General features: G+C 55.7%; 2 protein-coding genes across 5 annotated transcripts in view; both read left to right on the top strand.

Moving 5' to 3' along the window:
- AGPAT4 (1-acylglycerol-3-phosphate O-acyltransferase 4) overlaps positions 1–15,086 on the top strand; it is a 135,632-nt gene that overhangs the window by 109,125 nt on the left and 11,421 nt on the right. For all 4 annotated transcript variants that reach the window (XM_061428489.1, XM_061428488.1, XM_061428490.1 and 1 more), the window contains 2 exons: positions 9,133–9,294; positions 12,432–12,585. In XM_061428489.1, the coding sequence (XP_061284473.1) occupies positions 9,133–9,294; positions 12,432–12,585 (316 nt within the window). The remainder of the gene's footprint in view (positions 1–9,132; positions 9,295–12,431; positions 12,586–15,086) is intronic.
- LOC133254267 (uncharacterized) lies at positions 9,303–12,423 on the top strand. The gene is made up of 2 exons (XM_061428492.1): positions 9,303–9,739; positions 10,161–12,423. Exon 2 carries the CDS (start codon positions 10,865–10,867, stop codon positions 11,795–11,797), a length of 933 nt encoding a protein of 310 aa, XP_061284476.1. The 5' UTR covers positions 9,303–9,739; positions 10,161–10,864; the 3' UTR covers positions 11,798–12,423.

The raw sequence follows: 15,086 nt of genomic DNA, 5'->3' as shown, positions 1-15,086 counted from the left end.
GCAGCAAGTGACCACGTCTCCCCGCCGCCCAGCACTGGGGAAACAGCGGGTGCTGTGGCCACCATAGCTGTCTGCACAAATGCTGATGAAGCCATGTGCTGGCAGAGGCGCTGAGGGGATGAGACAGGATGCCCGTGAAGGTGGAAGTCGGCAGACTGTTCTCCCGCGGGGGCAAGGACGGTGATGGGGGACGTTTTCTCTCCCAAGCAGGGAACAGTTACCATCCATTTGTGTCTCCCAGAGCAGCTGAGGTCTGCCTGGAGGGCGAGAGGCTGGAGGAGGAGCTGCCTGGCTCCTTTCCAAAGAGGCCCATTCTCTCCTTCTACCCTGGAAAGGAACCAGGCAGCATCTCGTTATAGGGATGGTGCAGCGGTGCTTCTGTCTTAATTGACCTTCAGAAACACTCACCTGATTCTTCCCTTTTTTTTTAAAGTAACACATGATGTTGAGATCCTTCTGGAGTCTAAGAAATTTGCATTTTAGAAGAGAAGGGACATAATAAGGAAGGTTCCTGATGAGGCATTTTTCATCTTCACACGTAACAGCCCAAGAGGAAGTGAGTTGAAATTGAAGTGAGTGAAATTCGAAGACATTCTTGCATGCGGCCTCAGTCGCTTCAGTCGTGTCGGACTATTTGCGACCCTTTGGACTGTAGCCCACCAGGCTTCTCTGTCCATGGGATTCTTCAGGCAAGAATACTGGAGTGAGTTGCCATTTCCTCCTCCAGGGGATCTTTCCAACCCAGGGATCGAACCCACATCTCTTGCATCCTCTGCACTGGCAGGCGGGTTCTTCACCGATAATGCCACCTGAGGAGTCCTGAAAGTCTTGAGAGGAGAGTTAGTAAATGTGAAATTGGATTTGGGGAGAAAGCAATGGGATTCTTCTAAAAAAAGAGAAAAAAGGGGAGGCCTTCCAGTCTTTTATGACCTTTTCCCCTATTTGGTCATTCTAGGGTCCTGTCCCTGTGACTCTGGTTCCCTTAGAGCTGGAGGGCTGGCATGGGCCCTGGTCGTGGTCTTTAAGGGATTCGCTGACTTGTTCCTCCCTGAGTGAGTGTGGTGTGTGGACGGGCCAGGGTGTGCGATGCAAGAGTCATGACTTCTGAAGCTTCGGGTCTGTTTACTTATCTTTCTGCTGCAGTAAAAATATGCACCGGCTCCTTCACGGTGGCCCTGAAGGTTGCCTAAGATGGTGTTTGTCGGGTCTTTGAGCAGCTCCAGGGCCTGGGAAGCTCTCCGTAAAGGCAGCTATTTGTGTTCATTTTTATCTGCTGGGGTCACTGTGGCTTGGCGGTTACCCCAGAGGCCAACTGCGATGTTGTGTTCGGGTCTTTAAAGAAGCCCTTGGGTGTTAGTCATCTACAGCAGGTGACAAGCCCCGAATGTAGTGGCTCAAAACAAACTCAAAGTGTCACGGTTTGAGTGGCCCGAGATCCCGGCTCAGCTCCGGGGGGGTCGTGGCGGGGTCCCTCCGGGGCTGGGTGGTGGTGACATCTGAAGGCTTGCTGTGCAGGGACCCGCGTCCAGGTTCGCCCCGTTTGTGGCCAGGGTGACCCTCCCGCCTGGGTCTCTGCTCAGGCACCTCTGATCCCCAGGGGAGCAATACGAGCTGGGTGGGAGAAAACACCCGAGTGAGGGAGAAGCCACAGCCTTCTTGTAACGCAAACTTCTGCCCGATAGGGGAGTCCACGAGCCCCGCTCCCTCCAGGAAGCAGGCGGGGCTGCAAGGAGGTGCCCAGAAGTACCCAGAGACAAGGATCAGAGGGGCCATCGTGGAGGCTGCCCGCCACCCCTTTCAGCCTCCAGCCTCGCGTTTCCATCTGTCGCTGTTGTCCGCCTCTTTTGTGACCCCATGGACTGCAGCCCGCCAGGCTCCTCTAACATGATCTATTACAGCTCCACCTGAAAATAGATTGAGTTCCTGTCACGTGTCTACGTGCAGGAGGAGCGGAAGGAGGAGAAGGGAACTCTGATTCCTAAGCAGCTGGCCCTCTCGAAGCTCCCCAGCGCCTTCCAGGCACGAGGATGCAGATGTCGATGAGGGCAACTGATGCGTCTTCCAGACGTTTACCCAACAAGCGGATTGCGTAGGTTTTCTGCGGAAGTCACTGTGCTGGGTAGGATGGCGGGTCAAGGATGCGTGGAAAGCTCTCAGTGACTTCAGATCATACAGAGAGGCAATGAGGTGTCACATAAGACCACGCGACACAGGCACTGAACCGTAATGCGGGGGATCGTGTCCACGTGGGGCGCCCTGTGCATGTGTGATATTTGACCACTCAGCCATCTGGCAGCTTCAGGGGGTCATTCTGAGTGTCACCCCTTTGTCTGCCAGGAAACAGAGGTCCCGGGAGGAGCTGGGTCACGGTGGTACAGGTGAACTCTGAGGGGCGAGTTCGGGGGTAGCTCTGTTTACCAACCTGTGGGGAAGGACCTCAGTGTTTTAACAACTGGAAAATAACATTTCGTCAGTACCAGCACATGGACTGCTGTGCCCAGGGATGGAGAAACGTCCCAGACCGTGATGACTCCGGGCCCAGGCCTTGAAGGAGGCGGGTGGTTTTAGGAGGAGATAAGAGACGGAGGTAAAGGAAGAAACAAGAGGCAGGGGATGGAGGCAGCTGGAGGGAGAGCCCGGGGAGGGTGTGGCCAGCTGCCGTGGTCCCAGGCTCTGCTGACCGACTCTTCCTGCTGTGGCCAAGGGTCCAGATCAGCATTCCTGCTGCCTGCTCAAGGTCACTGCGGGGTGATTTTGAACCTATTCAGTTCAGTTCAGTCACTCAGTCATGTCTGACTCTTTGCGACCCCATGAACCGCAGCACGCCAGGCCTCCCTGTCCATCACCAACTCCCGGAGTTCACCCAAACTCTTGTCCATTGAGTCGGTGATGCCATCCAACCATCTCATCCTCTGTCATCCCCTTCTCCTCCTGCCTTCAATCTTTCCCAGCATCAGGGTGTTTTCAAATGAGTCAGCTCTTCACATCAGGTGGCCAAAGTATTGGAGTTTCAGCTTCAGCATCAGTCTGTCCAATGAACATCCAGGACTGATCTCCTTTAGGATGGACTGGTTGGATCTCCTTGCAGTCCAAGGGACTCTCAAGAGTCTTCTCCAACACCACAGTTCAAAAGCATCAATTCTTCGGCACTCAGCTTTCTTTATAGTCCACCTTTCATAACCTATTAACCCAAGTCAGAAAAGAGATACCATAAAATCCGAGAAAATCAAGAACTGAACCCAGAATGTCAGTATTCCAGTGTAATTCTCCAGGATGCTTCTGACCACTGGCAGGAAACATGGTTCATCCTGTGCCAGATCACATGCGTCTGAAAACCCACATTTCTTGGGGTTTGATTCCAAAAGGACCACTTTTCTAACCATGGATTTCTGAAAGAAGAATGTCGATGCCAATTTGTTCAGAAAGGCTACACGAACGTTACTTCCTATAAACCTCCCTTCAACGATCACATTCCCCCAAATTGTAGGTTTCCTGTGTTTTATTTTTCAAACATGTAGAACTAAGCAAGAAAGGAGATGCCCTAAGAGATGAATGTGGGCCCAGGTGTCCAGAACAGACACTTCTGTTTCCATCTGCTTGCTCCAGTTCTCTGGTAAGGGTGGCAGGGCAGAGACAGAGGGGTATGCAAAACCTGCCCACGTCACTGGCAGCCTGGCCCCTACATTCACCAGCTCCAGGACCTCGGGGAGGTTATCTGACTTTTCTGAACCTCGGTGAACCCTTCCCATTTCATGCTATTTAAGAGTTTCATGAATATATGTAATATATATATATATATATTTAAATGGCTTCCCAGGTGGCTCAGTGGTTAAGAATCTGTCTGCCAGTGTAGGAGACACAGAGATGCGGGTTTGATCCCTGGGTTGGGAAGATCCCCTGGAGGAGGAACTGGCAACCCACTCCAGTATTCTCGCCTGGAGAATCCCATGAACAGAGAAGCTTGGTGGGCTACAGTCCGCGGGGTTGCAAAGACTCAGACATGACTGAGCACACGCACTACTACACTCCTATATGTCAAATCCCTCATCAAGCGCGTAGCACAAAGTAGGCACAGCGTTATTACTCGTGTCTTTGACCCTAATCCGTTTCCCCTTATTGAAAGTTTCCTTATGAAAGTAGGGTAAGGTGTGGAGGATGCAGGAGAGACGGAGTGTCCTCTGAGTGGGATTTAACCCGCTCTCCTGGTCCTGGGTCCTGTGCAGCTGCAGTCTCCCATCACTGTTACGAACCACAAGGTCCCTTTGCATTTGCCTTCATCCCGGCTTCTTCATGGGCGCTTGGTTCCAGAGAGGGTAGAAGTTTCTCGATGTGGAGAAGTGTTGTTTCCCTCTCCAGGGGTTCCCCCGCGGCCATGGCTCTGTCAGCCCTGTTAGGGCGGATTCGGGTGCCCGCAGGTGGGTCTGTGGGAGACTCCTCCCCTCCTGCTCCCACCCGGTTAATCAGTTAATCCGAAGCTTTGTCCGCTTTGCTTCCAGGCACCCGAAGCTCTGGGAGGAGGCAGGGGGCCACCTTCTGCCTCTGCACGTTTTCCAGCTGGGCCAGGCTAGCTGGGGTCCGGATGACACAGATAAGGACCCCGAGAGAATCGGGGCGAGGTGAAAACCCTTCTAATCCCGGGTGCTGGGAGAATCGTTGCCATGGAAAGGAGTCCCTGGGCAGTGCCGATGCATCTTGAGCTCATGAAAAAACAGTGTTAGTCACTCTGTCCTGTCTGACCCTGTGCAACCCCATGGACTGTAGCCCGCCAGGCTCCTCTGTCCATGGGATTCTCCAGGCAAGAATACTGGAGTGGGTAGCCATTCCCTTCTCCAGGGGATCTTCCTGACCCAGGAATCGAACCCAGGTCTCCTGCACTGCAGGTGGATTCTTTACCACCTGAGCCACCTAGGAAACCCCTTTTCTTTTTTTTTTCTTGAGCTCATAACCAAGTGTATTTTTGGAAGTGGTAGCGTGCCCTTTATTTTCGAAGTATAGTCCTGAGTTAGACACTCCAAATTTTCTTTTTTATCAAACAAAATCCTCTGGCTTTTCTTTAATGAGTCAAAGTCGGATATATACTTTCTCGTACCTTCTTTCCTAAAGGCACAGAAACCTTTGCTTGGCCTGGGGGAGTCATGTCACTGGTAGCGTATCAAGTGTCCTGGAGGACTGTAAGCATATTTAAATAGTATACATTTCAAGTCTTCTGGTCATAAATGAGTTGGCTCCTGTGAATCTCCTGGCCCAGGGCCTATCGCTGAGTGCTCTACTGAGTATAATTATTGTTATTACTGCATTCCAAACCTGGCTTAAGAAATGGGTTGAGTTAAAAGGACGTTCAGCCGCCGTGCCTGCCTGGTGGTGACAATGACAGCTACACATTATTGAACACCTGTGTGTCCTGTTCTCAGTGAGGAGCTTTCTCTATGTGTCTCCATGTAACATTAGATCTTTACAGCCATGCTTTCAGTTAAGCATGACTTTGCTCTTAATACAGCCAGGAAAGTTCAGGCCCACCAAGTGAATGTGATCCACACCAAGGCCTAGGCCTAACGACAGCATCCAGGGTTTTAAGGCTGAAAGATGGACTAATTCCGCATAAAACCGGAAATGGCTCCTCTGTTCTGTTTCTCATTAAAAATAACCAGACTGTTTTTGATCCGGAGCCTTGTGCTCCAGAAGCAAATGGCTAAAGATGTGCTGATGTCAGCCATTTCCTAAAAAGGGCGTTACTGTTAGGGGACCCTGCAAAGTAGTTTTCCGATTGAGAAGCAGGAAAATCTAACAAAATTTAAAAATCACTTCTAGTCTAACTATCCAGCAATAGTTACTATTATTTTTCTCTGCTTTTACCATTTTCCAAGTAGACTATTAACTCAGCTTTGAGTCTACGTTAAAAAAAAAAAAAGTTAGACTTCATTTTCCCAGCCATTAAATATTCATAGAAAACAAATTTCATCGGCTATAAATCAAGAGTGTTGATGAACTGAGTGTGTAATTATTCAAGCTGAATATTTTAGTCTTCATGGCCATGTGGCCTCCGTCATGACTTTTCAGCTCTGCTGGAGCATGGAAGCAGCCATGTTCCTAGCAGTAGGCAACGTGTATGTGAGAGCAGCTGTGTCCCAATAAAACTTTATTTATAAAACCAGGTGGCAGAGCAGATTTGGCCCACTGGCTACCCTTGTTTGATATGATATATCATATACAACATGATTCATAGAAGTCTTTAATTCTTAAACATTGAGGTACGGTTAATTTCTACTAATAGGAAATTCCCCTAAGGGTATCCGTACTCAGCAGACAGCTGTGATCTACTACACAGGATCTTTCTCCAGACCTCATGGCTGCTACTCTGGAGTATATGATCCTTCTCTTGGCTGTGGCTCGGTGGTAAAGACTCTGCCTGCAGTGCAGGAGCCACAGGTTCAACCACTGGGTTGAAAGATTCCCCTGGAGGAGGGCATGGCAACCCACTCCAATATTCTTACCGGAGAATCCCATGGACAGAGAACCATGGCGGGCTGCAGTCCATGGGGTGGCAAAGAGTCAGACGCGACTGAAGCGACTATGCGCACACACATTCTTGGCTATAGGATAGATCACGTTTGTAAGTCCTTCAAGTTGCCACAGATTATTTTTGGAAAGAGTTCAGGAACATGTGATTTTCTAAATAATCCTAACCTGCCAAGAAGGTATGTTCAGTTCATTGTGAGGATGTTTTGTTTTCATCCCTAGGCTGTGCGCAGGGGCCGTGAGAACAATCGGGCTGACGGGGTGGGGGGGCTCCGGGGGGCTCCCATGGCCTGAGACCCATCCGTGGACACAAGGGCTGGGCTTTAGCTGGCCTCCACGAGGGGCGTGGTGAGCTGGAGAGAGTGTGACCTGTGTGCCTGGCACCCCGTGAGCCCCCAGCCCTCTGTCAGCGAGTGGTCCCACCTGCGGGGACCTCCCTCTGGTCCTCTGGGGCAGGCCCTCAGATTCTATGGCGCGGTTCCTTCCTTTCTTCCATTTTCTGCTTGTTTTGGCTGCTCTGATTGGCATGCAGGATCTTGGTAACCCAGCCAGGGGTCGAGCCCTTGTCCCTTGCATTTGGAGCTTGGAGTCCTAACCCCTGGACCGCCAGGGAATTCTTCAGGCTTGGTTCTCTTCGAGGGGATTTGCAGGTGTGGAAACTGGTGTGTGGGAAAACTGGAACCAGAGTCAAAACGTGGCGAGGCGCCACCCGAAAGGCAGCTTTGCTTTTTCTTCTCCCAAAGGGGAAATTCAGCTCCGTTCAGTCGCTCAGTCGTGTCTGACTCTTCGCAACCCCATGGACTGCAGCACGCCAGGCCTCCCTGTCCATCACCAACTCCTGGAGTTTACTCAGACTCATGTCCATTGAGTCGGTGATGCCATCCAACCGTCTCATCCTGTGTCATCCTCTTCTCCTCCTGCCTTCAATCTTTCCCAGCACCAGGGTCTTTTCCAATGAGTCAGTTCTTTGCATCAGGTGACCAAAGTATTAGAGCTTCAACTTCAGCATCAGTCCTTCCATTGATTATTCGGGACTGATGTCCTTTAGAATATTTGCTATTTTTCTAAGGTCTAGGGAGCAGGTGGCTGTTTACACCTCTCTTCTGGCCCTCGTGAGTGGGTCGGGGGATTGCCTCTCTGCTGAGCTTTGCAGCTGTCACGGGAGTATTGAGGAAAAGAGAGTGAAAATCGTTTTGGAGTATTGTGGTGGAGTATCGTTCTTTATTCCGGGCCTCATAGGAGGGGCAGAGCCAGACACTTGTCACCGCTAAGGCCACCCCCGGTCCCTATCACTGCCTCCATCATCTCTGCCAATGGTGGGTAACGGCTGTTTCTAGGAGCATCTTGGTTAATTCCAACCTTAGAGGCAAAAAAGTAGAACGCAGTCTTTCAGATCCAAAGCTGGTCTTGTGTGTCCCCTGCCCCTTCCCCCCCAACCAGATCCCTGCACACATGCAGCCTTGGCGAGGCTCTGGCCAGGGCACAGGTGGAGCGCGCCCAGTACCCCTACGGATCTGAGTTCACCTCCTGGTTTCCTAGCGTCCGACCCAGAGACCCCACTGGGCTGCTGTCCTGGTCTGTAAGGAGAGTGGTGTCCCCCCACCCACAGAGCCAGCAAGGGCACTGAGGAGCAGGGAGGAGTGCAAGGTGGAGCACACCTGGGGGCGGGCACCTGCGTGAGCTGGTGAAGGATGATGCGGCACCCCGTGACCCCGGGGGTTCCCGACCGCTCTGGGTGCCTCCCCCCGCCCCCGGAGAGCCTGTCCTCCACACGGAGAGCCTGTCCTTCACACGGAGAGCCTGGCCACCCCCAGAGAGCCTGTTCCCCCTTAGAGAGCCTGGCCTCCCCATAGAGAGCTTCCCCTCCCCATAGAGAGCCTGTCCACCCCCCGCAGAGAGCCTGTCTGCCCCCCAGAGAGCCTCCCCTCCCCATAGAGAGCCTGCCCCCAGCCCTGGAGAGCCTCCCCTCCGCATAGAGAGCCTCCCCTCCGCATAGAGAGCCTGTCCTCCCCATAGAGAGCCTGTCTCCCCTGCCGAGAGCCTGTCCTCCCCATAGAGAGCCTGTCCCCCACCAGAGAGCCTGTCTGCCCCCCAGAGAGCCTGTCCTCCCCACAGAGAGCCTGTCCTGCCACCAGAGAGCCTCCCCTCCCCATACAGAGTCTGTCCTCCCCATAGAGAGCCTGTCCGCCCCCAGGAGAGCCTGGCCGCCCCCTGGAGAGCCTCCCCTCCCCATGAGAGCCTGTCCTCCCCATAGAGAGCCTGTCCTCCCCTGGGAGAGCCTCCCCTCCCCATACAGAGCCTGTCCTCCCCATACAGAGCCTGTCCACCCACTGTAGAGCCTGTCCTCCCCACGGAGCACCTGTCCGCCCCCCAGAGAGCCTGGCCCTTGCCCCCTCACTTGTGGGGCAAGGCTGGCATGGCCTTGATCTCCAGCTGACTGGTGGGCGGTCGGCCAGGTCAGTGGCTCCTTGCCTCCATGTCTTGGCAAGACACAAGCGGTCTCTGTGGGCTGGGAGTGCACGGTCACTCTTATTTCTAGGGAGCTCCCTGGCAGCCCCAGGGGAGGGCCTCATGCCCCCTTTCACAGATGCCTGGGCTTCCCCCTCTCTGTTTCAGGGCTCCAAGGTCCTGGCTAAGAAGGAGCTGGCCTACGTCCCCATCATCGGCTGGATGTGGTACTTCACCGAGATGGTCTTCTGCACGCGCAAGTGGGAGCAGGACCGCAAGACCGTCTCCGAGAGCCTCCTGCACCTGCGGGACTACCCCGAGAAGTACTTTGTACGTGCGCGGCCCACGGGGCGTCCGGTCACACTCGCACACGCTCCAACGATCGTCACACACACCCCCGGGGTGCCCCGGCCACACTCACACACACTCAGGGCGATCATCACACACACACTCAGGCTGTCTAGGTCACACACTCACTCGGGCGATCATCACACATACACTCAGGATGCCCAGGTCACACACACACACACTCGGGGCAATCATCACATACACGCCTGGGGAGCCCCAGCCACACTCACACACACTCGGGTGATAGTCACACATACACTCAGGGTGCCTAGGTCACACTCACACACACTCAGGGCGATCATCACACACACGCCTGGGGTGCCTAGGTCACACTCACACACACTCGGGGCGATCATCACAATTACGCCTGGGGAGCCCTGGTCACACACACGCCCAGGGAGCCCCAGTCACACTCACACACACTCAGGTGATCGTCACACACATGCCTGGGGTGCCCAGGTCACACTCACACATGCTCAGGGCACCCAGGTCACACACACACTCGGGGTGCCCCGAATACACTCACGCACTCTCAAGGCAGTCAGTCACACTCACATTCAGGGTGCCTGATCACATTCACACACACTTGTGGCATCCAGTCACACTCACACATACTCAGGGCAATCATTACACACACACTCAGGGTGCCCAGGTCACACACACACTCGGGGTGATCGTCACACACATGCCCGGGGTGATCGTCACACACATACTCGGGGTGATCATCACATACACGCCTGGAGAGCCCTGGTCACACTCACACACGCTCAGGCAGTCGTCACACACATGCCTGGGGAGCCCCGGTCACACTCACACATACTCAGGGCAGTCGTCACACACACACTCAGGGTGCCTAGGTCACACTCACACACACTTGGGGCAATCATCACACATACACCTGGGGAGCCTTGGTCACATTCACACACGCTCAGGCAATCGTCACACACATGCCTGGGGAGCCCTGGTCACACACACGCCCAGGGAGCCCCGGTCACACTCACACACACTCAGGGCGATCGTCACACACACACCCGGGGTGCCTAGGTCACACTCACGCACTCGGGGTGATTGTCACACACATGCCCGGGGTGCCTCGGCCACACTCACACACACTCAGGGCGATTGTCACACACACGCCCAGGGTGCCTAGGTCACACTCACACATGCTTGGGGCGCCCAGGTCACACACACACTCGGGGTGCCCCGAATACACTCATGCACTCTCGAGGCAATCAGTCACACTCACTCACATTCAGGGTGCCTGATCACATTCACACACACTTGGGGCATCCAGTCACACTCACACACATTTGGGGTGATCATTACACACACACTCAGGGTGCCCAGGTCACACACACACTCGGCGTGATTGTCACACACACGCTCGGGGTGCCCAGGTCACACTCACACATATTCGGGGTGCCTAGGTCATCCTCACACACACTCAGAGGCCCTGGTCACACTCATACACACTCAGGGTGCCTTGAATACACTCACGCACTCTTGGAGCAGTCACAGTCACTCACACTTGGGATGCCTGATCACATCACACATGCTCTTGCCATCCAGTCACACTCACACACACTCAGGGAGATCATCAAACACGCAATCAGGGTGCCCAGGTCACACTCACACACACTCAGGGTGCTTAGGTCACACACATACACTCGAGGTGCCCAGGTCATGTTCACACACACTTGGGGGCCCTGGTCACACTCACACTTTTGGGGTGCCTGATCACTGTCACACTCTCGGGGAGATTAGTCACATTCACATACACTTGGGGGGCCTTGGTCACACACAGGGCGATTGGTCACACACTCTCTGGGCACCTGGGTCATACTTGCAGGGGCCTTGGTCACACTCACACTCTCAGGGTGCCCGACCACACTCACACACTTTTGGGGTGATCAGTCATACTCACACACACTTGGGGGCCTTGGTCTCACACACACACTTGGGGTGCCCCAGTAACACTCATACACCCTCAGGGGCCTTGGTCACACACACACTCGAGGTGCCCTGGTCACACACACACACTCAGGGGCCTTGGTCACACTCACACACTCGGGGTGCCTGGTCACACTTAAACACACTCTGGGGCCTTGATCACACACACTTGGGGTGCCCCAATCACACTCACACATACTCAGGGGCCTTGGTCTCACACTCACACTCAGGGAGCCCCGGTCTCACACACACTCAAGGTGCTCCAGTCACACACGCACTCAGGGTACCATGGTCACACTCACACACACTTGGGGTGCCCCAGTCACACTCACACACTCAAGGGCCCTGGTCACACACACACTCATCCCTCTGCTTCCTGAGCCTCCTCAAACACAATCCCTCTCTCTTCGAAGCTCACAGACTTGAACACTATAGACGTGGGGGCCAGAGGTCATGCCCTGAGGGGAGGCAGGCTCAGCTGTCAGGCCACCACTGCCCTGGTCACTTCCTCAGGCTCCTGTGGGGCTGTGTGTGACTGTGGCGTGGCTGGGGGATGGTGCATATGACCTCCAGGCTGCATGTATGACCTTGGGGCTAAGCATGTGACCTTGGGCCTGAGCCTGTGACCTCGGGGCTGTGTGTGTGACCTCTGAGCTAAGCATGTGACCTCGGGACTGAGGGTGTGACCTCAGGGCTGAGCGTATGACCTCACAGCTATCTGAGCGGCCGCACGGACATGTGTGTGACCTCAGGGCTGTGTGTGTGAGCGTGTGACCTCAGGGCTGAGCATGTGACACTGGAGCTGAGCGTGTGACCGTGGTGCTGAGCATGTGACCGTGGTGCTGAGCATGTGACCTCACAGCTATCTGAGCAGCCACACGGATGTGTGTGTGACCTCGGGTCTGTGTGTGTGAGCGTGTGACCTGGGGGCTGAGCGTGTGACACTGGAGCTGAGCGTGTGACTGCGGGGCTGAGTGTGTGACCTCACAGCTATCTGAGCGGCCGCACGGATGTGTGTGTGACCTCGGGGCTGTGTGTGTGCGCATGTGACCTGGGGGCTGAGCGTGTGACACTGGAGCTGAGTGTGTGACCGCGGGGCTGAGCATGTGACCTCACAGCTATCTGAGCAGCCACAGGGACGTCTGTGATGGCCGTCCTGTCCCCTTCAGTTCCTGATTCACTGCGAGGGCACGCGGTTCACAGAGAAGAAACACCAGATCAGCATGCAGGTGGCCCAGGCCAAGGGGCTGCCCAGCCTCAAGCACCACCTGCTGCCTCGCACCAAGGGCTTCGCGGTGACCGTGAGGAGTTTGAGAAATGTAGGTAAGGATGACCCCGCGGGGCCCCCTGCAGCCAGGGAAAGGGACCCCCAGCACCCAGAGGGGAGCCAGGGACAGAGGCTGGCAGGTCACCCCTGGTTAGCCTGGGTCCAGGCTCCCGGCGTCGCACGAGTGGCCACAGCCCTTCACGACTGCACACACACCACTGTGAACACCGACCACGTGCCCAGACACCGTGCAGCACGTGCACACGCGTGCACACCAGGCCAACCCTACCCTCTACTGCTCGGCGCCGGTACTGCAGGCTGCGGGCGGCGCTGGGTTCCCTGGGGGTCCCGCGCCAGGTCAGCCCAGGTTTCTGGGGTGGTTTTGCTTTGTGTGGCATTTCTTGCCCGTCTGTGGCACTAGCTGACCCCCTCCTCACCCCCAGACAATGATCTCTGTGGCCTTGTCGTCCGAGCCCTGGATGACTGTAGGTAAAGACGAGACGCGAGTAGCCACAAAGCCAGCTTGCTCCAGTCTCTGGTCTCCAGTTGAACCCTCCTCCCTTTGGGTTTGGAAACGCGAGTTTTTACCCTTTCCTGCCCTGCGGCTGCCCTGGAGGCCCCACTGCCTGTCCCTCATCTCTCGGGAGGCAGGATCTAGGGGTTCTCCTCCCCTCCTTCACCCTAGTCCCCCCACCCCACCCCACCCCGATGCCCCCCTGCACCCTCTCTGCACCCCCTGAATCCCAGCCACATCGCCCGGTGAGGCCAAGGCCCCCACCTCCTCCCAGGCCTGCATTGGGGATGGGGGTAGGAGGATGTAGGTGTGGACACTGCGGTGTTTCTCTGCCGTCCCCATGCCTCGGGGCGGGGGGACCCCCCGGAGCTCTGTGATCACGCTGACCTGTCCCGCGGGGGGAACAGTGGCAACACTGACTCCAGCACGTGCGGGTCCCTGTGATCACGCTGACCTGTCCCGCGGGGGAACAGTGGCAACACTGACTCCAGCACGTGCAGGTCCTAAAGGTCTCTGACTCTGCTCCCGGCGACCCTGGCCCCTCCGCTGAGTCTTCCCTCGCTTCCCTCCTGCCCGCGGTCCCCACATTGCTCCTCACTGGCCCCCTGCTACCTGCATCACCGCCTCTAGTCCTCACATCACCCAGGCAACCCGCCATCACTCCAGGGAGAGGAAGGGACCACTGGTCCGGGACTCAGTAGCTCCCAGCACCGAGGACCTGCTGGAGGTGGCCCCTCTCCCCTTCCGTCTGGGAGCCGGGCCTCAGAGGGGCCCCAGCTGTCTGCCAGCACACCTGGTTTGCTCTGGTATCACCCCAAAGGCTAGAACCTCCCTGTCAGCTAGCTCCCTGTCGCTCCCTGGTGAAGTCCAGCAACCAGCTCAGGAATGCGTGGCCCTGCTCCATCTCGCAGACACACCTCCTGGCAGCTGCTCCATCCAGCAGGGTCAGGAGGCCTGGGGATGGGGCTGGCTCCTCCCCTCACCACTGTGGACCCCGGGGACAGTTCACCCCACCCCTTGGATCCTCCGTTTGCTCTTCTGTAAAACTTCTTAGGGTTATGAGCAGGGCTTAAATGAGAAAATACACGTGGGTGACTCAGCATCAGGGCTGGCACGTCGTAAACATCTCATTGAACGTTGGCTCTGACTCAGAGCCCTCTGCTGCCCGCTTCACCCCTTGCGGTCTCTTCCAGGCGGGGGTGTCGAGCTTCCGGTTCTGATTTTCCCTGCCTGGGGTGACCCGTGAGACTCCCTGAGCTTTGCCTACAGGCGGAAGGGGCCAGGCTGCCCAGAGGCTGCCCCACTTCCCTGGATAGTAATAATGATGATGGGTGATGGCGGGGCACTTCTGACACCCAGCAACACAAGCATCTCACACACAACATGACCGGAGTGTGTGCCTGCTGGACGCAGCGAAGGAAACACGTTTTGATTTCCAATTCGCAGATGGGGAAGTTGGGGCTGAAGGATGGGGGAACTAATCCCAAGCGGCTCTAACGGTGGGCCATGGTCACACCCAGGCAGCCTGGCGGGCGGGGCCGGACCCTCGTGCTCCTGGGCTCTGCAGGCAGGTGTGTCTAGTGCCCGGCCCGGTTCTGTCACTTTAAGACCTAAGGTTTCTTTTCTGGAAAAGGAGGGAACCCTGCAGATTTAGGCTGTTCTCTGGGGGACCTCCTGGGGGCTGTCCCCTATGCTTGATTAATCGAAGGGACTCCCACCTCTGTGGCAAGCGTCAGGCTCCTATGTCAGAGCGGCCTGAAGAAAGGAGGTGTGTTTTGAAACCCTTGACCCAGCATGAACCCTCATACCCTGGGGCTCTGCAGCCTGAAGGATTTTCCTTCTGTGTCATTCGTTCTGTGCTTACAATGGCTGGGCGATGTACTCAACTGAGAAAGTTATTCTCCACCAGCCTTTCTCTTCCTGGGGTCGGGGGGACCTCTTCTCCCCGCCAGGGAGGACAGGGGAGTGGTCTTCTTGCTTGGGTTGGGGGTGGGAGGTGGGGGCCTGCCTGCCCTCACCCCTTCAGGTCAGCGGGAGGGCCCT

The sequence above is a fragment of the Bos javanicus genome, chromosome 9, assembly GCF_032452875.1.
Source record: "Bos javanicus breed banteng chromosome 9, ARS-OSU_banteng_1.0, whole genome shotgun sequence".
NCBI classification, from domain to species: Eukaryota; Metazoa; Chordata; class Mammalia; order Artiodactyla; family Bovidae; genus Bos; species Bos javanicus.
This window is presented reverse-complemented; position numbering and strand designations above follow the sequence as displayed.